This window comes from Rhineura floridana, chromosome 4, assembly GCF_030035675.1.
Source record: "Rhineura floridana isolate rRhiFlo1 chromosome 4, rRhiFlo1.hap2, whole genome shotgun sequence".
Lineage (NCBI taxonomy): Eukaryota > Metazoa > Chordata > Lepidosauria > Squamata > Rhineuridae > Rhineura > Rhineura floridana.
Genome location: NC_084483.1, coordinates 4,911,029 through 4,928,705, shown reverse-complemented (window position 1 = coordinate 4,928,705; position 17,677 = coordinate 4,911,029). Strand labels below are relative to the sequence as shown.

Here is a 17,677-nt window from a genome sequence, read left to right as displayed (position 1 = left end):
TAAGGAACTTGTTCTTTTAACAAGTCCTTTAAGTTGAGAGCTTATCCCAGTCTGCGTCTGTGTTGAAATTGCTTTTTAATATGTTTTTAAACTTTTTCTTAAAAAAAATGTTTTTAAAGCTTTTAAAAATGTTTTTAAAGATGTTTTGTTTTAATATATTTTAAAGTCTGTTTTTATTATTTTTAAAGTGTTTTTAGTCCTTTTGTTTGCTTCCCTGGGCTCCTACTGGGAGGAAGGGCGGGATATAAATAAAATAATAAAAATGAATAAATAAACTTCATTCATTTTTTTAAAAAATGAGTATTAGTTTCCTACATAATAAAAACTGTGATAAACCCTGCCTAATTTCTTTAAAAATAGGGTTGGAGGGAGAGAGATTTACAACACAAACACAAGTCTGCACTTTACTCACAATCATGAAAGGGCGGGGTTGCAGCCAGAGCTTTGAAAAGTTACTTTAAACTACAACTCCCATCAGCCCCAGCCAGCATGGCCACTGGATTGGGCTGATGGGAGTTGTAGCTAGAGCATGGTCTGTTTAAAAAAAAGTTTTGCAGGGGGGGTTACGTTTTGGTGTATATCTCGGGAATTAGACCACCTAGAAACTTAATTTTTTTTTTAATTGAAGCGGAGAGTCCAGAGAGTAAGGGGTGGTAGCCAGAGAGCCGGAGCCCCCCCCAAAACCAGAGACTCCAGCCGAAAACACACACACCGGGGCACACACACACACAAATCATCGTCACTCACCTCCACAGCTCTTCGCCATTCTGCTGCAGCCTTCTCCTCCGTTGTTGTCCTTGCCCTGGCTTTTTCCTCCGGCGTCCATTTTTTCCTCTCAGAGTCAGACGCTAGCAGGCTCCCCCTGCCTATTCATCTCTTCCCTCGTGCCTCCTAACACAGATCACGAGGGAAGAGACAGTCTGCGCAGAGGTCCAATCAGTGTGAGGCACATGTCTTGTGTTAACCAATCACAGCCAGGAGCTGACTTCCCCTTGTTCCCGCCCCCAAGTAACATCCAACCTAACGTGGAAACGTTAAAGTTGAAGCTGAAAAGTAGGGAAATTACTATTCGTTCCGTTACTTGCCAAATGTAATGAAATTACCCACTTGTTATTTAAAATTGTAACGAATTAAAAGTAACTCGTTAAAAATAATGAGTTACTTCCAAGCTCTGGGTTCTTCTACTGACTTTGTCTAGTGTTTTCCTAACAACAGACTAGATGAGCATCGTCTGAGTAGCAAATAGTTCAAGTCAAAAGAGTCTGATGGTGTCATGGGGTTTGCTTGAAATCCATTCTAACTTTTGATGTGGCATTCCTGGAGACAATTGAACCTGAGAGTAAGGTCCATTCAGTAGAATTTACTATGTACTCCCAATTACTGCTCAGTTTTATAGATAAGCCGTCTTGTTTGCCTTACACGTTTTCTGTTGTTTTGGATGTTTTGTGTTTCCATCTGGCTAAAAAAATGCAGTTGTACATCTGCGCAGTGAAGATTGGTATAACTGTGCATGATACTAAAAAAAGTGGCATAATCATTGTAGAGAAAGAACAGACAACTGTCTCATGTGCCAGATGCATTAAGCAGAGGCAACATTGTAGTAAGGCAACAAGAATAGACCAAGTCAACACACAGCAACGATGATAGCCATATATATAATTTCTACCTTTTTTGTTTTGTTAATGCTTCAGTAGGAACAATTTGCTTTGTTTCAGAGCAGTACAAAACAACTTTTGTTGGCCCTTGATTTCCCCACCCTTTCAACTTTTCCTGAAGTAGCTGCACATAAAGTACAGAATCAATTTCAAGACTGTATTTAATCCATGGTAAAGGTATAGTGTGGAGAATAAACAGAGTTGGTCCGTTAAGCAGTCAAATAGTGATCAAGTATTTTTAAAGCATTCACATATAAAAAAAAACAAAGAAGATAATCAACAGGTTTCATACTCCAGTGGCCAGAGCAGTTTAACAGTCAGCCCCTCTTCTAGGGATTATATATCGGTGAGGGGAATAGGGTGTCTCTTAGCAACTCTTAGCACCCTTCACAAACTACTTGTCCCACGATTCCTTGGAGGAAGCCATGATTGTCTCAAGTGGAATAAAGGTCTGTTGTGGATGTGGCCAGGGACACCTTTGGTTTAAATTTGGGTGGGAGACTACATGTGCCTGCTGTAGAATAAAAAGGTGGGGGAAACGCTGAAAAACAATGATACTGTTCACAATGTTTTCCTTTTGGAAAGGAAAGAGCCTTTCCCTATGACCAGTGCCCACCCATCCAATTTCCTCCCCTACTTCTCCCTCTCCCTTCCACCTTCCTCCCTACCCTTACCCTTCCCTCCTCTCCCCCTTTCCCCTCTTCCACCCTTCCTGCCCCTCTCCCAGGTCAGTTTCATCTATCCTAAGCATGATTGCAGGGGAGTAAATCCCACTGAACTCAATAAGCATGCAAATGATCAAGCCATTCTCAGCAAACTTACAGAGGATCCTATTTCTTACCTCCCAGATTAAAAAGCAGAGAAATTCACTAATAGACAAAAAACCCTATAGCCAACAGATATATGTATTAAACTTTAAAAAGCAGGGAAATTGGGCAGCTATGGTGAATTTACCAGGGGAACAGGAGACCTGACCTCCTCTGTGAGATACTGTAAATGTAAATGTACTGCCCTCAAGTCGATTCTGACTTATGGCACCCTATGAATAGGGTTTTCATGAGGCTGAGAGGCAGTGACTGGCCCAAGGTCACCGAGTGAGCTTCATGGCTATGTAGGGATTCGAACCCTGGTCTCCCAGGTTGTAGTCCAATACCTTAACCACTACACCACACTATTGTACTGCCCTACAAATTTGTCAAAATGCAAACACAATTTGGGTTGGTCTTTCACAGTCCAATCCACTTCCTGTGTAGCTTGGAAGAATTTGGTAACGTGCCTCTGAGGATATGGTGAGTGGTAGCAACACCTGCAATCAGCCCAAATAACAGAAACAAGACGTGCTGTGCAGATTTTAACAGGGAGGAAGCAACAATATTTAAGACAGATGATATAGTTCAGATAGTCTCTTTAAATTTGTTTGATTTACTTAGCAATTTTAGTGAAGTTTCCTATGGTAAATCATTTTCTTTTGCTTCTATTTCTGTGAATATGTGAAGTACAGCAACACTTTGCATAATTTACACTAAAAAAAACTACAAAAACAATTGTGAAATAATGGCACTGACTATTCTGCAGAATAGTCTCCAGTGGACATGAGGAGTATCTCAGTTTCCACAAGATAAAACAGTGGGAGGTAAAATATAACACATTTCTAGATGTGCTCTATGTTTTTAATTGACTGTGCCCACCTTTCCTTAATTGAAGTGGTTTAAGCATAGCAGGCTGGAAACATGCATCTTCGGCAGGCCAAATTTGTTTTTTTCCAACAGCTAGAGTCATTGCTTAAGTAGCAACGTATTGTAATCAGTCTGATTTTACATCAAACTGCAGGTTCAGATTCAACTGTTAATGCACCCAAAATTTGAAACACAAAAGGCTGTCTTCACCATCATATGACATCGACCAATAAAAAGGCTTTGAAATTAACAAAAATAAATTTGACACAGATTATTTAGGATGAATAATGAGAGAAATATAATTTTCTAGGTTAGATTCTCTGTAGAAACAGTAGTAACACAGAAAAGAAGTAAGAACACCAACAAAATACAAAAATGTAATCCTCCATCTTTGGAGATGTAGTCCTGATTGCAGGTGTTGCCACCACTCACTCATGCTCAGAGGCACATGTTGCCCAATTCTTCCAAGCTACACAGGAAGTGGATTGCACTGTAAAAGACCAACCCAAATAGTGTGCATTTTGACAAATTTGTAAGGCAGTCCAATGTCAGAGAGGAGGTCAGGTTTCCTGCTCCCCTGGTGCATTCACTGTAGCTGCCCAATTTCCCTGCTTTTTAAAGTTTGATTGAAATATCTGTTGGCTAGAGATACGTTTTTAAACTGCAAGGGGTTTTTTTGCCTATTAATGAATTCTTAGCATAAGCAATGGTGAAATTCCCACTGCTGCTAATAAACTCAGTATCATGACAACAGAGAAAATAAAGCCCTACTGAATTTATATAAATAGGCTTGCTGGATCACAACCCGAGCTCCCAATCCCTAGTCCTTTTGTGATGTTGCAAAATATTAACTGGGAATATTTTAACAGTTAAACAGGTAGCAAGGCAGGTGAGTCCATTAGTTAGAATTATTTGTAGTTCTTTTAGGCTGGAGGGAAAATAAATATCAGGATTGTGACATTTCTTTATATACTTGTTGGCTCTGGCTAGGCTATGGCCTGAGTATAATGATAAAACAGTTTTATATCTAAAAGTTTCTTCCTTTAGAGTGCTATTCACACAAGCTTTGAGATGAATTCTGATTACAGGTTGTTGTATATAATAGTTGGAAATCAAATAAGTGAAAGCTATCAAGGGTAAAGATGTATTCCTTCCTTAACTTTCTGTGAAATAGTACAGTATTTCCACTGTTCCATTTCTTCATTATATGGTGCAGGGTAAAAGGTAAAATATGCAGTAATTGGCTATAGTAATCTCCGGTGATCTCTGCTATTCTAAATTTAGCCAAAAAGAACTGCAACTTTCTGTCCCTCACGTCTTCAAAACATGAGCTGACCCGTCTTCTATTTTTAGCCCTCTAAGTGAAACAAGATGAGGCATTGAGGAGTAGTCCAAAGCTGCAAGCTGTTTTTTGAGAATGCTTGCAGAAATGTAACAAATAGGAACTTGTGATTTTTTTTCCTGCAAAGGGAAAGGAAGGAGAGTAATTCACATGACCTGTCCAGGGCAAAGAAGGTCATTTCACAGTTCCATTGCTGTGTGTTCATTTTCCATCGATTTTTTCCCCTTCGGTCCCCTTTGATTCCCTTGACATTGTTGCCTTTCAGACAACAGGCCAAATACACTCCATTTAATTGTTTTTTTCACCTGTTAAAATGTTATCCTCCATATGGCCTTGCTCAGGGGTTACCAAACTGTAGGCCTCGGACCACCAGTGATCCACAAGCTTCATTCAGGTGGTTTGCAGCGTGTCCATGAAGAACCCTTACCATTTGTATTATATTGTAAATCGCTACGGGATGCCTCATGGGAAGCGATTCATAAATGAATTGAATTCAAATGGTAATATAATAAAATATAACATAAGAAATAAAAGAAAAGATAAAAATTAGGGTTGCCAGGTCAGAAGCATCCCAAACCCTGAGATTTCAGGGACGGGCCTGAGTGATGTCATAGGGATGGGCCTGAGTGATGTCATAGGGGCAGGCCTGAGTGATGTCATTAAGCATGATACATTAAGCATCAACCACAGTTGCTTGGCACATACAATTCAAACAAAAACATTACTCTGATTGGAAATTAAGATAGAAATCTTAGCTAAAAGATGCTACCTGGGTAGGGAACACGAAATCTAGCCAACTTGTTTCTGGCAAAAAAGGGTTTAAGTGCCCTCAGGCCAGGCCAATCACCAGAAAACCACTGTAGGACAAAAGGAGCCTTGTGTTGTGGAAATGTTAGATGGGAGCACTCAGGAGAAAGATGGATGCCCCTGAAGGCTGCAATTCTAAACACACTAAGGGACTAAGCCCCATAGAAGTCAATAGGACTTACTTCTGAGTAGATATGGTTTGGATTGTGCTGTTTATTATATATATTATATTACTATAACTGTAAGGGGGGAGCTACACTTCCCAGGATTCTTTAGGGTAAGTCATGTGCTTTAAATGCAAGTTGGATGTGCTTTAAACATATTATGTGGATCTACTTAATAAACTTTGCCTGAATGTAAATCGTTGAAATTAATTTTTAAAGATATTTAAAGATATTTATAGTGCAATCCAACATTTGTTTACTCAGAAGTCCCAATGTATTCAGTGCCCTGCCTCTGCCTTTTAATGTTTCTGCTCCAAACTTCTTTACAGATTGCCTTTTCCAGAGGTTGAATTTTGAACCTTTGTATGCAAAACATGTGCCCTTCCCCTGTTTAAAAAAGGATCTTGTAAAATTGTTCTTTTCAATTCACTAATGAATGCATAGCATACTAGGGCAGATCTGTGTATTTAAGGCATATTCAACATACATTTGAAGCACATGAATCCCACCACAGAATCATGGGAACTGTAGTTTGTTAAGGGTGGTAGGAACTATAACTGTGATGGGGAAACTACACTTCCCAGGATTCTTTGGGGGAAGTCAAGCGTTTTAAATGCGAGTTGGATGTGTTTTAAATGCATTATGTGGATCTGCATTACTTCATAAATTTTGCCTGCATATAAATCATTTTAATTATTTTTTTAAATGGAAATAAGCTACAAAGTTTACTGGGTGTCCATGAGCTACTCACCATCTCTTAGCCTAATCTGCCCCTCAGGGTGAAAACTACAGATGGTGACCATAAGCACCCCAATGAACTTAAAATGTAGTGGAAATCATAGCGTGAAATCAGATACATATTGAGACATAGTATGAAGAAATATTTATATAAGCATGAATGACAAAGATGTTTATTATTTACACAACCTGTAGAGATTTTTATAGAGCAATCCTATGTTTACTCAGAAGCAAATCCCAATGTATTCAGTGGGGCTTATTCAAACAGGGAAGTGTGCAGAGGACTGCAGTTCAGTGATAAGGAACTTCACTCATCCAATCCAAAATTCAGAATCATGCCACTTTAAGTTGTTTTGCAACTCTTATATACTTGTTTTATAGTTATTGGATTTTAAATGGCATTACTTCTTCTTGTGAGCTGCCTTGGTTTCCAACCCTACCTCACAGGGTTGTTGGAAATATTCCATATATACACACACTGAAGATGTAAAAACACATACACCCCATATAATAGTTTATTGTCAAAACCAGTTGACCATTGTAGAACATTTTTTTTTTAAAAATCAGTATTAGTTTCCTACCAAGTAAAAGCAGTGACACCTAAGTAAGCCATGCTAATTGCTTTAAAAAAAGGATTGGAGGGGGAGAGGAAGATTTACAACACAATCCTTTGCTAAGTTCACTCCAAAGTCCCATTGATTTACAGCAAAATCCTAACCATGTCTACTCAAAAGTAACTTCTACTAAATTCAATGGGATTTACTTACAGGTATGTGGAATTAACATTGCAACTTTACTCCCAGAAAAGTGATTATAGGATTAAAACTTTATATTGGGAAAGTTTTCAAAACAAGTTATGAATAAGACAAACTGCCTTCTTCAACAGCCCATAAAAAATTAAACTTGTTTGACTCCTTATAATTAGAATAGTTTTACACATTATAATGGCATAATCTGTAGCATGTACACTTTCTAAAGTTTCTGTTCAAAAGTTATTTGAAATATAAAAGGTATGATATGCTATTTTTGGCAAGTAATTAAAAAAAATCTGCATGTATGCTGTTGTTATCATCATAACTGAAATTGTTTACTGTACATGTTGCCTGCAAAGACCCTGCTGTGATCTTCTGTTCTAGTGCAATCCTATGCATGTTTACTCAGAAGCAAGTCCCAATGTATTCAGATCTCCTGCACAGAGAAAGTACTCTGGATGTTGCTGAAAGCTATAAATTTACTGAATTCCTGATACGCAGACAAGTAGAAAAAGGATACTGTTTTCAGAACTTGCAGTGAGGTTTCGCTATTGCCTGGTGGTCAACAAATCCCTTCTCAATCACAACTATAGGCTAAAAACCTGAAAGGGCAGGCATTAGAGCAGCTGGTACTAACAGAAGTTGCAGGGGGAGCTGATATTTTGGTGTATATTCTTGAACCAGACTACCTAGAAACTTAATTTTTTTAAATGAAAGCTAAAAGTCCGGAGATTGGGATGCTTCACCCGGAGAACCAGAGAAGACCCCCCAAAACTGGAGTCTCTGGGTGAAAACTGGAGACCTGGCAACCCTACCCAGTAAAGGTATCAGAAGGTTTTTATATTAACAGCATCATCATTCAAGCTGTTGTGATAAAGTGACTGCTTTCCCTCCTTCCTTGAATTTCTTCCTGCCTGTTGGAGAGCCAAAAGTTGATATAGTACATGAACCTGAATTGTTTTTGTTTCTCCAAGCCTTTGATTTCATTGTCTCGCAGATTGGCACCAACATGCAATTTAGAGGATTTGCTAAAGAAAATGCCTACACAGCCTGGCATGGCAGATTCGTGGATCACAGCCATAGCTGTTGAGAAGAAAACTTCTGTTTCTGGAAATTAAGGATGTTTTCCCCATGGATTTTCCCAATTGTTCTTTCTCACTAGTGTTACATGCTTGTCAGACTCTATTTCTCAGAAAACATAATGAATTTATATCTGTATTTCCTCTTGGGTGTGTTGTAGAACTGCTTTCTTTCTGGATCTATTTAAAAAAAGACCATCCAAAACCATATTGTTGATCAGTTATTTTTCCATTATGGAAGTAGCATTTCAAATTATTATTATTTTATAGAGTGACATACGAGAAGAAAGTTTTCAACCAAGAAAACCATAATGAATTTGTTCTTGGCAGGATAGTAAACAAGCCTTTTCTCATTTTTAGAGTTTGCAATGATTCTTTTTCCTGCTTGACTATTAAATATTCAGAGTTCCATGAATTCACATGCCTGCTGGCTAGTGCCAAGAAGCTACCCTGCCCTTCTAGCAGGTTCTACCCTCTACCCTACCCTTCTGTGCTTCTAGAAAAAAATCTGCTTTGTAGAAGAACAACTACTTGTTGTAAACCGCCCAGAGAGCTTCAGCTATGGGGCAGTATACAAATGCAATAAATAACTACTTTTGCCTTCAAGAAGTATGTTGGGGGAGGGGATGTCACCCAGGTGGCAGAATTCACTGTTGTCCTTGGTATGAGACAGTTAAATCAAAGGAAAATGCCGGTGGGCCTGTAACTTACTTGGGGGTAGAGGGAGCAGAGATGCCCAGAACATGGAACCTTACCCAAAAGTTGTAATATTGGTCACAGCTTCAAAAATAGTCACAAAAATATAGTGGCATGTAGTTCACACAGCTCCATGGGCAGTATTGAACTAAATAATTGCATGAGTGGAACCACCTCCACTTGTGCAGTGGGACTTTCCTCCATCTTCTCTCCTGGGCTTCTAAATCTGCCCTGGAGGGTTGGGGGAAACCCCAGAACAGATTTAGGTGGTGCAGGAGGGGAGGGGAGGGGGAGAATGTTACATTATGCAAGGAGAAGTCCTTGCATTAGCAGAACATTTGCCTTAGCACTACTTTGAATACAACCCCTTATCTTGTATTAATACAGAAGGGCCCCGCTTACCGGCGCTTCACTTACTGGCATTCCGCTAATGCGGCGGCTTTCATTCTCTGTTTTAAAGCTGATTTTTACGCTTTTGCGTCATTTTTGTGCGACGCGCCCCATTATACTCAATGGGGTTCTGCTTTACGGTGGGGGTCCGGAATGGAACCTGCCATATAAGCGGGGCCCACCTGTAACTGAATTATGTATGTCAAGGAAGAGTTTGCCTTTTTTGATTATTTTCTGAACATTCTTAATTATATGCCGCTACATTATGTTTTGAGAACTGGTTAACTGAATCCATTCCAGGTTTCCTTCTGGTGAGGTGTGATGACTAACGTAGAATATTGTACTCCATGCTTCATTTTTCCAAGAGTACACTAATGCAAGCTATAACATTTTATTTTTGTTTCAGTCAATTGCTTCAGCCGACATGGATTTGAATCAGCTAGAGGCTTTTTTGACTGCACAAACAAAGAAACCAGGAGGCATCACAACTGATCAAGCTGCAGTTATTGCAAAATTTTGGAAAAACCAGAGAGTTAAAATTCGAGAGAGCCTAATAAATCAGAGCAAGTGGGAAAATAGTTTGAAAAACATGAGTTGGAGAGTGGATTTAAAGTCTCAGTCAAGACACATTGACCAAATAAACAACCCTGTGGCAATTGTCGAACTGGAACTGGGGAAAAATGGACAGGTGAGCAATTTTTATATTATTTAAACACAGGGTTTAGCATCCTTTCAGTGATGTCAATGGTAGGTAAGAAAATGTGTAGACATAGATCACTTTGTTGGGTTAAGAGTGTCTATTGATAGGATCTTACACTGATTGTTGTCTGCTCTAGGGATGGGGAACTGGATCAAGTTGGCAGGTCAGCTCCTTATCTCTCCAACCTCTGCAGGCCAAGATTGCCAGGTGTGTCAATTACACAACATCACAAGGATGTCACATGGCTCATTTTAGTCTGCACAGTTTGAAGTTAAACCATGTTGACAAAGGCACTGTAATTTGCAATCCCCAGCTGATCATTGGCACTCTCAAAGCCTAGGGAGCAGCAGTTTGCAAGTCCTGCCAGTCAGATGACCATTGGTGCCCACAAACTCTCTTTCAGCCCAGCCATGTGTGTGCTGCATTCCTCAACATATATATTAGATGTGAATATAATTGAAATCAGCATTTTTCTTATATTCAAGAAAACATATTCAGAATCCAAGCATTTAATGTGACAGTTGTATAATGGCAATCAGTGACACAATTTGATACAACCCCCATTTTCCAACTTCATGTTTCTCCCCCTTTGAGATAACTATAAAATCCCTACACATTACAGAGGATTTTGGGACACATTCTAAGTTCATTCCAGTCATGAAGGGTGCCACCCATGGCTACCTGCTGCTCCACTGAATGTGCATGTCAAAATGCACTCAGCGTTCCCATCAGATAGTGTATTACACAAAAAGTTCCATAACTGCTTACAATTTATGTACTATGTAGCTTGCTCACTAAGGCTAAGTATCTCCTCAAGGCATCTCTGATACGTTTCTGAGGAATGCCAAGGTTCCTAGGAACACAATCTCAAAATAATTGGTGTATGGTAATGATCATCATTGCCAGCACATTCTGAAGGGGGAAGGGAAGGAAAAATTATTCAGGCCACTTAAACTATTTTGTACAATGAACTCCTTGAAATAAAGGTCTTGAGAAAAATTCACAGGATGGTATTATAAATAGTTTTGACCAGATCAGGGAATATAAGATGAGACATCCGATTTTACTCATTTCGGATAAGTATAAAACTAAAATGGGGAAGTGGCTTTAAGAAAGTTACGTATTTAAGAGACAGAATGCATTTAGAAACATATATCAAAGCAGTAAATACTTTTTAACGCAAGTAGAGAGTTCGGCATAGCTGCTGTCATATGCCATGCTTCTGTTTAACATTATGTAGCTCAATAGATAGTGAGAAGAACCAAAAAGCTGAGAACAGATCCCCTTAAAGGCTGTCTGAATGCTTATTTGTACGCAGCTATTCCTCTAATGAGCTGAGAATAGTATTTGAACTCCACAGCAGCTTTGTGAGCTAACGAAGCTACAAGAGAGTGGCTTGCCCAGCGACCTTCAGAGCTGAGTGGGGATCTGAAGCTGGGTTTTTCCACCTAGGAACCCCAAACTCTTTTACAGCAACCCCGGTATTCTCAGCCTTATACTCTCAGCTTCACACATGGCATTCCTCTTACACAGAAGATCTTGTTACTGGAAGAGGAAGCACTGAGAGTCAAATGTCTATGCTGCAGTAATCACACGTTTAGAAGCCATAGCGTGCAGAAAAATATACACAGAGCTGTTACACAAGATGGGAAATACACGAAAGCACAGAATTGTGTTTGCTGCACTTGAGAAGGAAGGATGTTATGCAGAATAGGCAAGAGAAAGAGCTCAGTGAAGCAAGGAGGAAAGCTAGGACGGTATAGGGGTTAACAGGCTGGAGAAAGCACAAAAATGCCCTTTATAGTAGTTGGGGGAAGACTTTACACAGACGTGTAGGAGGAAGAGTGCTTTCCCATTACCTGCAACTTTAATCCAGCCTGATCCATGTCTCTCTTGCTTTACTTTTGTAAAAAGAACAGATCCATTTACAGCCTATTCAAATGATAGATGTAACAATAGCAATTTATTAAAAATATACAATCTGCCAAGTAAAAACTATTAGAAAATGGTCACTCTGCTGACCAGGATAAATGTAATCGCTTGAGCTTTGCTCACCTTGGAAATAAACGTATTAGAGGGAACAGTTACGTAACTGGATAAAGTGCCGTGTGACAAACAAAAATAATGAAAGGGCAAGGTTCACATTGCTCAGGGAGAAGTGGGATAAAACTGATTTAATACTGAACTTTGTTTATACGCTGTGCGCTATGTCAGTGGTTATTTTTCCTCTGTGATTTCTGTACCATATTATCAAGCACTGCACACAAAAAATGTATGTTAACAGTATGTAATTGGAAATAAAGTCACATTCAATATTTTCCATTACCACTTATCTCCCCAAAGCCCCCCCACACACACACACACACAAGTTTACTTCTGGTATCTGAGACTCATTGTGAGAGAGGTGGCTGTGGGAGATTGTAGTGCCTCCTACTCGCATATTCCCTTTTTGCTCTTAAATTTTCACTTTTGGTGTGTATGTTTGGGGTTCTTTCTCCAGTTGCTTAATCTAGTTGCCTTCCTGTGCTCTAGTCAGTAGTGCATTTTCCTGGAGCTATTGCTGAAGGCAAGCACAGTTTTCAGGATGCTCAAGTTGTTGTTCATCTGCACTATCTAAAGCAAGTGAAAGAAAGATGGAGAAAGAAATGGGAGATTAGATTGATTCTGAAAAGTGGGGAAGTTCTGCTCTGGAAGTAAGCCCCAAACCGCTTGACTGCGAGGTCAGCTGGATCCACCTTCTTCCCCACTCTTCGGTTGTTCTGCTAACTTCCTGAGTGCCAACTCAATGTAGCATGATGGGTCTCCTTTAGAGTTGCCAGGTTCCTGGCCTGAGACTGATCCTGTATCTTTAGGAGAAGAGAAAATCAGCCAAGTGCAGGTGTTCTTGCAACCCTGTAATGGGAAAAACCACAAGGTGGAATTCTCCCTTCCCCCTGCACAACTTTTAAAGATACAGAAGACCTCTTGGTTGCCAGGCCCAGCCTCCAAGAGGTCTTCTGTATCTTTAAAAGTTGTGCAGGGGGAAGGGAGAATTGCAAGATCACATGCACTTGGCTGACTTTCTCTTCTCCTAAAGATACAGGATCAGTCTCAGGCCCTCAACCCTAGTCTCCTTGCACTATCTCGATGCTGTCTCAGTGCTAACAGAAGATGCAGCTATTGCTCCAGAGCCTGCTCTGCTTCTTGTTCTTCCTGTCCCCTATCAAAGGAAAACAGGAGCACTGAATGTTTTGTCTAGAGTGCTGCTATAACTTCAGTGGGTGATGATGGCTTTTTGTATACATTGATGGTGGATCTGTTTGAAGATTGCTCTTTTGTTGGTGGTATCTCTGTCTCCTTAGTGATAGAGCTTTGACTGACCTTGGGCTGCTGTCTTGGTGCCTGCATGCAGTCAATCCAAGCCTTGGAGGAGGCTACTCTGAGTGCCACCTAATGAACAGAAGTGATAGTAATGACTTTTGCAGAGCTGGCACCTGCCCCTACCCTGTGGTTCCTGGGGTGGGGGAAGGAGTCTGCTTCAACTAACCAGAGGTTTCTGGTGCAAGTTATGAGGTTTGCCTGGACGTTGCTTCTACTGATGCTCGTCGGGAACACAATGCTACTTCCTGCAATGTAGCCCAGAGTCGCATCTCTCTTATCTAGAAAGATGGCTACCAGCTTACTATAGATGGACATCATCCTGGGTTCCATTCTTGAGCATTCGTTGTGGGTGGCAATTTCCCTGAACGTCCTTTTCACAACATTCATTTTCTCCCTGCATTGTGATGGTAGCTTTGCTTGCACACTTCCTCAGATAGCCAGATTAAATGGCATTTTCCTAAATTAATGAGTTCATCCTGCATGTTTGGAGAGGACCAGAGAAGACCCTGACCTCCAGTGTTTTGCCTTTGTCCTCAGGGATGCCTTCTGCTGCAAGCCAAGGGATTCCAGGGACTGGATGTCCTGTAACTCCTTACCAGCCAGGAAAGGTGTCTGTGATAAAGAGAGTTTGCAGGCCCTAGCTGAGGTCACTTACACTAACTAATGTGTCATTTAGTTTGGTGGGAGTGCCCTAGAATGGAGATCTCGGAACTCCTTAGCTCTCATCATGAAAGACCACCCGCAAAAGCATGTTTTGAAAGCACGTACACAAACCAGGTCACCAAGGTCAGCTGAGTGAGTGGGTTGGGACAACGTTTCTGAGACTTCCAGGCACCACGTAGATTGTTCTTTAAGTATTTGCAGAAAAGGAACTACATTGCAAACTGCAAGCAACAGGCTTTTTATGGGCAGGATTGAGTTTTGTGTGAAAGTTCACTGTTTGGTTTTTATCCTTCTAGGATTTTATGGTGTTACTGTGTGAACTACTTAAGCCTTAGCTGTTTTACAAATGTTAACAACCATTGTTTTATTCCACCCTCCACAGCTGAATTGCTGTTGTGTTATCATCTGTTGTGTTACCATCTGTAAGGGGATCTATGCATTAAATATTTTAGTTTATCTTAAATGAAATATGTGACTTTAAAATATTATTAATACTAATTTGTGAATTTGAATCGCCTGTACAGTGTTTCACTACAGCTGTTTTCTTAAATTAATTTTAGGTGATATCCTAGAATACTGTTTCATTCACTTCCCAAATCTTTATGTGTAGGAAAGAGAAGGTTAACAGTTGTCTCACAAAAATAATATTAATACATTCCAGTTAAACATTTTTGTTCCATAATAGATCTTTCAAAAATTGCTGGATAAATCTAATTGTTAATAAGTAATTTTTGCTAAAGTATTGAGAGCATACTATAGAGCAGGGATCGCCAACCTTTGTAGGCCAGAAGACACATTTGGAATTTTGGGGGAGAAATGCTCTGAAATAGCATTAAAAGAGACAGGATCATAAAATGGTGTGGGTATGCCCTCCCTATCCAGCAGCAATTGGGAAAACGGTACCTACATTTGCCACTGCTGCACTAGCTCACAAAGAGAAGTTCTTTGCACCTCTGCTCTGTTCAAAATGCAAAGGAGGCTGGGTGTTAAATTCTGGCATCCATTGAGATGTGTGGGCATATTGAAGGGGGGATATTCCACACAGGAGAGGCTGAGCCAGTGCAAACAGGAACTGAGAGTGAAGAGCAAACAATCTCTTGTTGTTGTGGATTTTTGAAGGGTTATTTCCTCAGATCTTTTGCAGCGCCATAGGAGAGCTGGTGAACACATTGGGGCCAACATGTGCCATATTGACAACCCCTGTTATAGAGTCAACATTTGTTGACTTCCTCCGTGTAGTGCAACATAGCTAATTAATAGATAAACATTTTGGGCAGAACAGCATGTTATTTTGGCAAACATAATCCCAAACCTACATTTATCAAGGAACAGAAGTGGGGAACTGAATCCAGCTGGAGGGCTGGATCCAGCGGGAGGGAATCCAGATTCTTAATTCCCCCACCCCCTGCAGGCTTACGGTGTCATAATTATGTTGAGTAGTTGACAGCTGTCAAGTTCAAAGGGCTCTCACTGTAATAATGTATCTGCTGATGAATACTGCTATCTCCTTTAAAGGCATACTGTCAACTGGTTGTCACCAAGAGCATGCCTTCAAAGAGACTTGCTGTAGCCACTGAGAAGATATATCCACAGTTAAGGGAGTCTTTTTTATGTCTGTTTGCAGGAAGCATTTGGGGTTCAAATGGACTTCAGCTGATAGGATATCAGGTATGGGACAGATGAGGATGGTTTGTGGGGAACATGCTTGCAGGCCAACTTTGGGCCCATGTTGGGCCTAATTAGGTCTGCAGTCAGCAGGTTCCCCATCCCTGATCAGGCACATGAATGCCGGAGAGGGGAGTGACACATCCTGGGGGAATTGGTGAGAAAGGCGATATTTAACCCTTCCTGTAACCACACAGTTCTTTTTGGCAAATGTCACCCAAGTCCACTGGGCTTACTTCTTGTATCTCCCACTGGTTTCAGAGCTTGATTTGTGGATGGGGAAAGCAATAATTTAAAATGGCCCAGGGTGCCATTCACAGGGGAGAATCACTTTGTTGGAGAAGCATTAAATACTCCCCCATCCCACCTTAGCTTTACAAGAAAAGTAAGAGGTAGGGAACTCTGTATTTCCCGTATAACATGTAGTTCTGCCCTTTAATTGAGCTGAGGAAGGGAAAATGTTCACACCATTCTTTCCCAGTACCTTTGTTTTCAACAACAGTCTGCCTTACTTTTGAGTTAACTTCATGTATATCCCTTCTATGTGTTTGGGAGGGAGGGCCAACCTAGAGCTTCTCTTGAAATAAAAATATCGGCTGCAGAGAGAATTGTTATCAGAACTGTGCTAGGAAGCAAAAGAGTTAAAGTTCCTCCTCCCCAATCTCCATGGTTCCTATGCTTTTTTTTCTGTGGCTGCTGTTTTCATAACAAAAATGTGCACATTAATTGTATTCTGTCATTAATTGTATTAACATCCTGTCTAGTTTGGTCCTGAGAAACACACTTGAGAAGGAATTCTTTATGCGTACTTGTTGGGCCAGGATCTGTCTGGCATGGAATTTCTACATACATATTTTAGTACGCTGATAGAATCCCTTCTCATGCACACAAGTACACAGACAGTGGGGAGCATTAGTGGCTGGGACAGGGCCATCCCATATTCCCTGCAACCCCCTTCATTTTTTCCTTGAATGTTGAGGGTAGGGTCTTCTGAACCCCCTTGCGTCTCTATCTTTGGCTGGCTTGTTGGCCTTCTTAATGTATATTTTTACTGTTTTTTTGTATTGTTCAGGAAAAGCAATCAATGAATAAAAACCATAAAAGGAAAAAGTAATATCAGCAATGAATCATTGTATGAGTCAGTGGTCCCTTCATTCAGCTTAAAAAATTCCCTCATCTCCTTTGCCATCTCATCTGAAAACAGAGAAGTGTCAAGGCACCAAGACTGACCAAGCTTAGTAGTGTGGTCAGGCCAGAAAGAAAAGCAAACAGGAGCATGATCTGAAATTGCTATGGAGCAAATTGTGCAGGCCTGCGTTGCAGGGAGTAGAGTAGAATCCATAAGAAAATATTCTAGACGAAGCTCCAGTGAGAGGAAGGAGTAGTCTCGATCAGAAGTGTGCAGCAATCGCTAAACATCTACCAGTCCCAACTCCCCTATATAGGAAGTCAATGCGGAATGCATCCTGGAGGAAGCCTTATGGGGCATCAGGATATTACTACTATATTAATATTGGGTCCAAGATTTCATCAAAATCCCCCCTTCCAAATTACATGTGTGAAGATCAAGGTGGCAAGATGGTGAAAATGTGTATATAATATTGCAGGGTCATCCATATTAGGACTGTAGATATTCATCAGGGCATAGGATTTCTCTGAGACATTGGCTGCCAGTATTAAGAAATGACCCTCAGGGTCAGTGATAGCTTGCATAAGAGAAAGTGGCTCCTTTTTATGGAGTAGCATTGCTTCTAAATTTGTTTGATGTTCTGCTTGCATGCACCTCTCCAACCCATTCCCCACTTTCTAAAGTAAGTGCATTTCTTGCAAGAAAGCAACATCTGCCCCCAATTTTTTAAGAATGTGAAGCACCTGATTCTTCCGTTTCCAACTAACAATCTTGAGTGACATTGTGTAGGTTGGGAAAATGTCTATGATGACTGGGGATGAGTGGAACAGAGAACCCAGAAAGTATACAAGGACCCCATCA

At 40.4% G+C, this 17,677-nt stretch overlaps 1 protein-coding gene across 1 annotated transcript in view; it reads left to right on the top strand.

Annotated features, from left to right (window-relative positions):
* The window catches only part of COMMD1 (copper metabolism domain containing 1), a 94,602-nt gene that overhangs the window by 28,551 nt on the left and 48,374 nt on the right, over nt 1-17,677 (top strand). Inside the window, exon 2 of the mRNA XM_061626152.1 lies at nt 9,706-9,987. Coding sequence (XP_061482136.1) covers nt 9,706-9,987 — 282 coding nt within the window. The remainder of the gene's footprint in view (nt 1-9,705; nt 9,988-17,677) is intronic.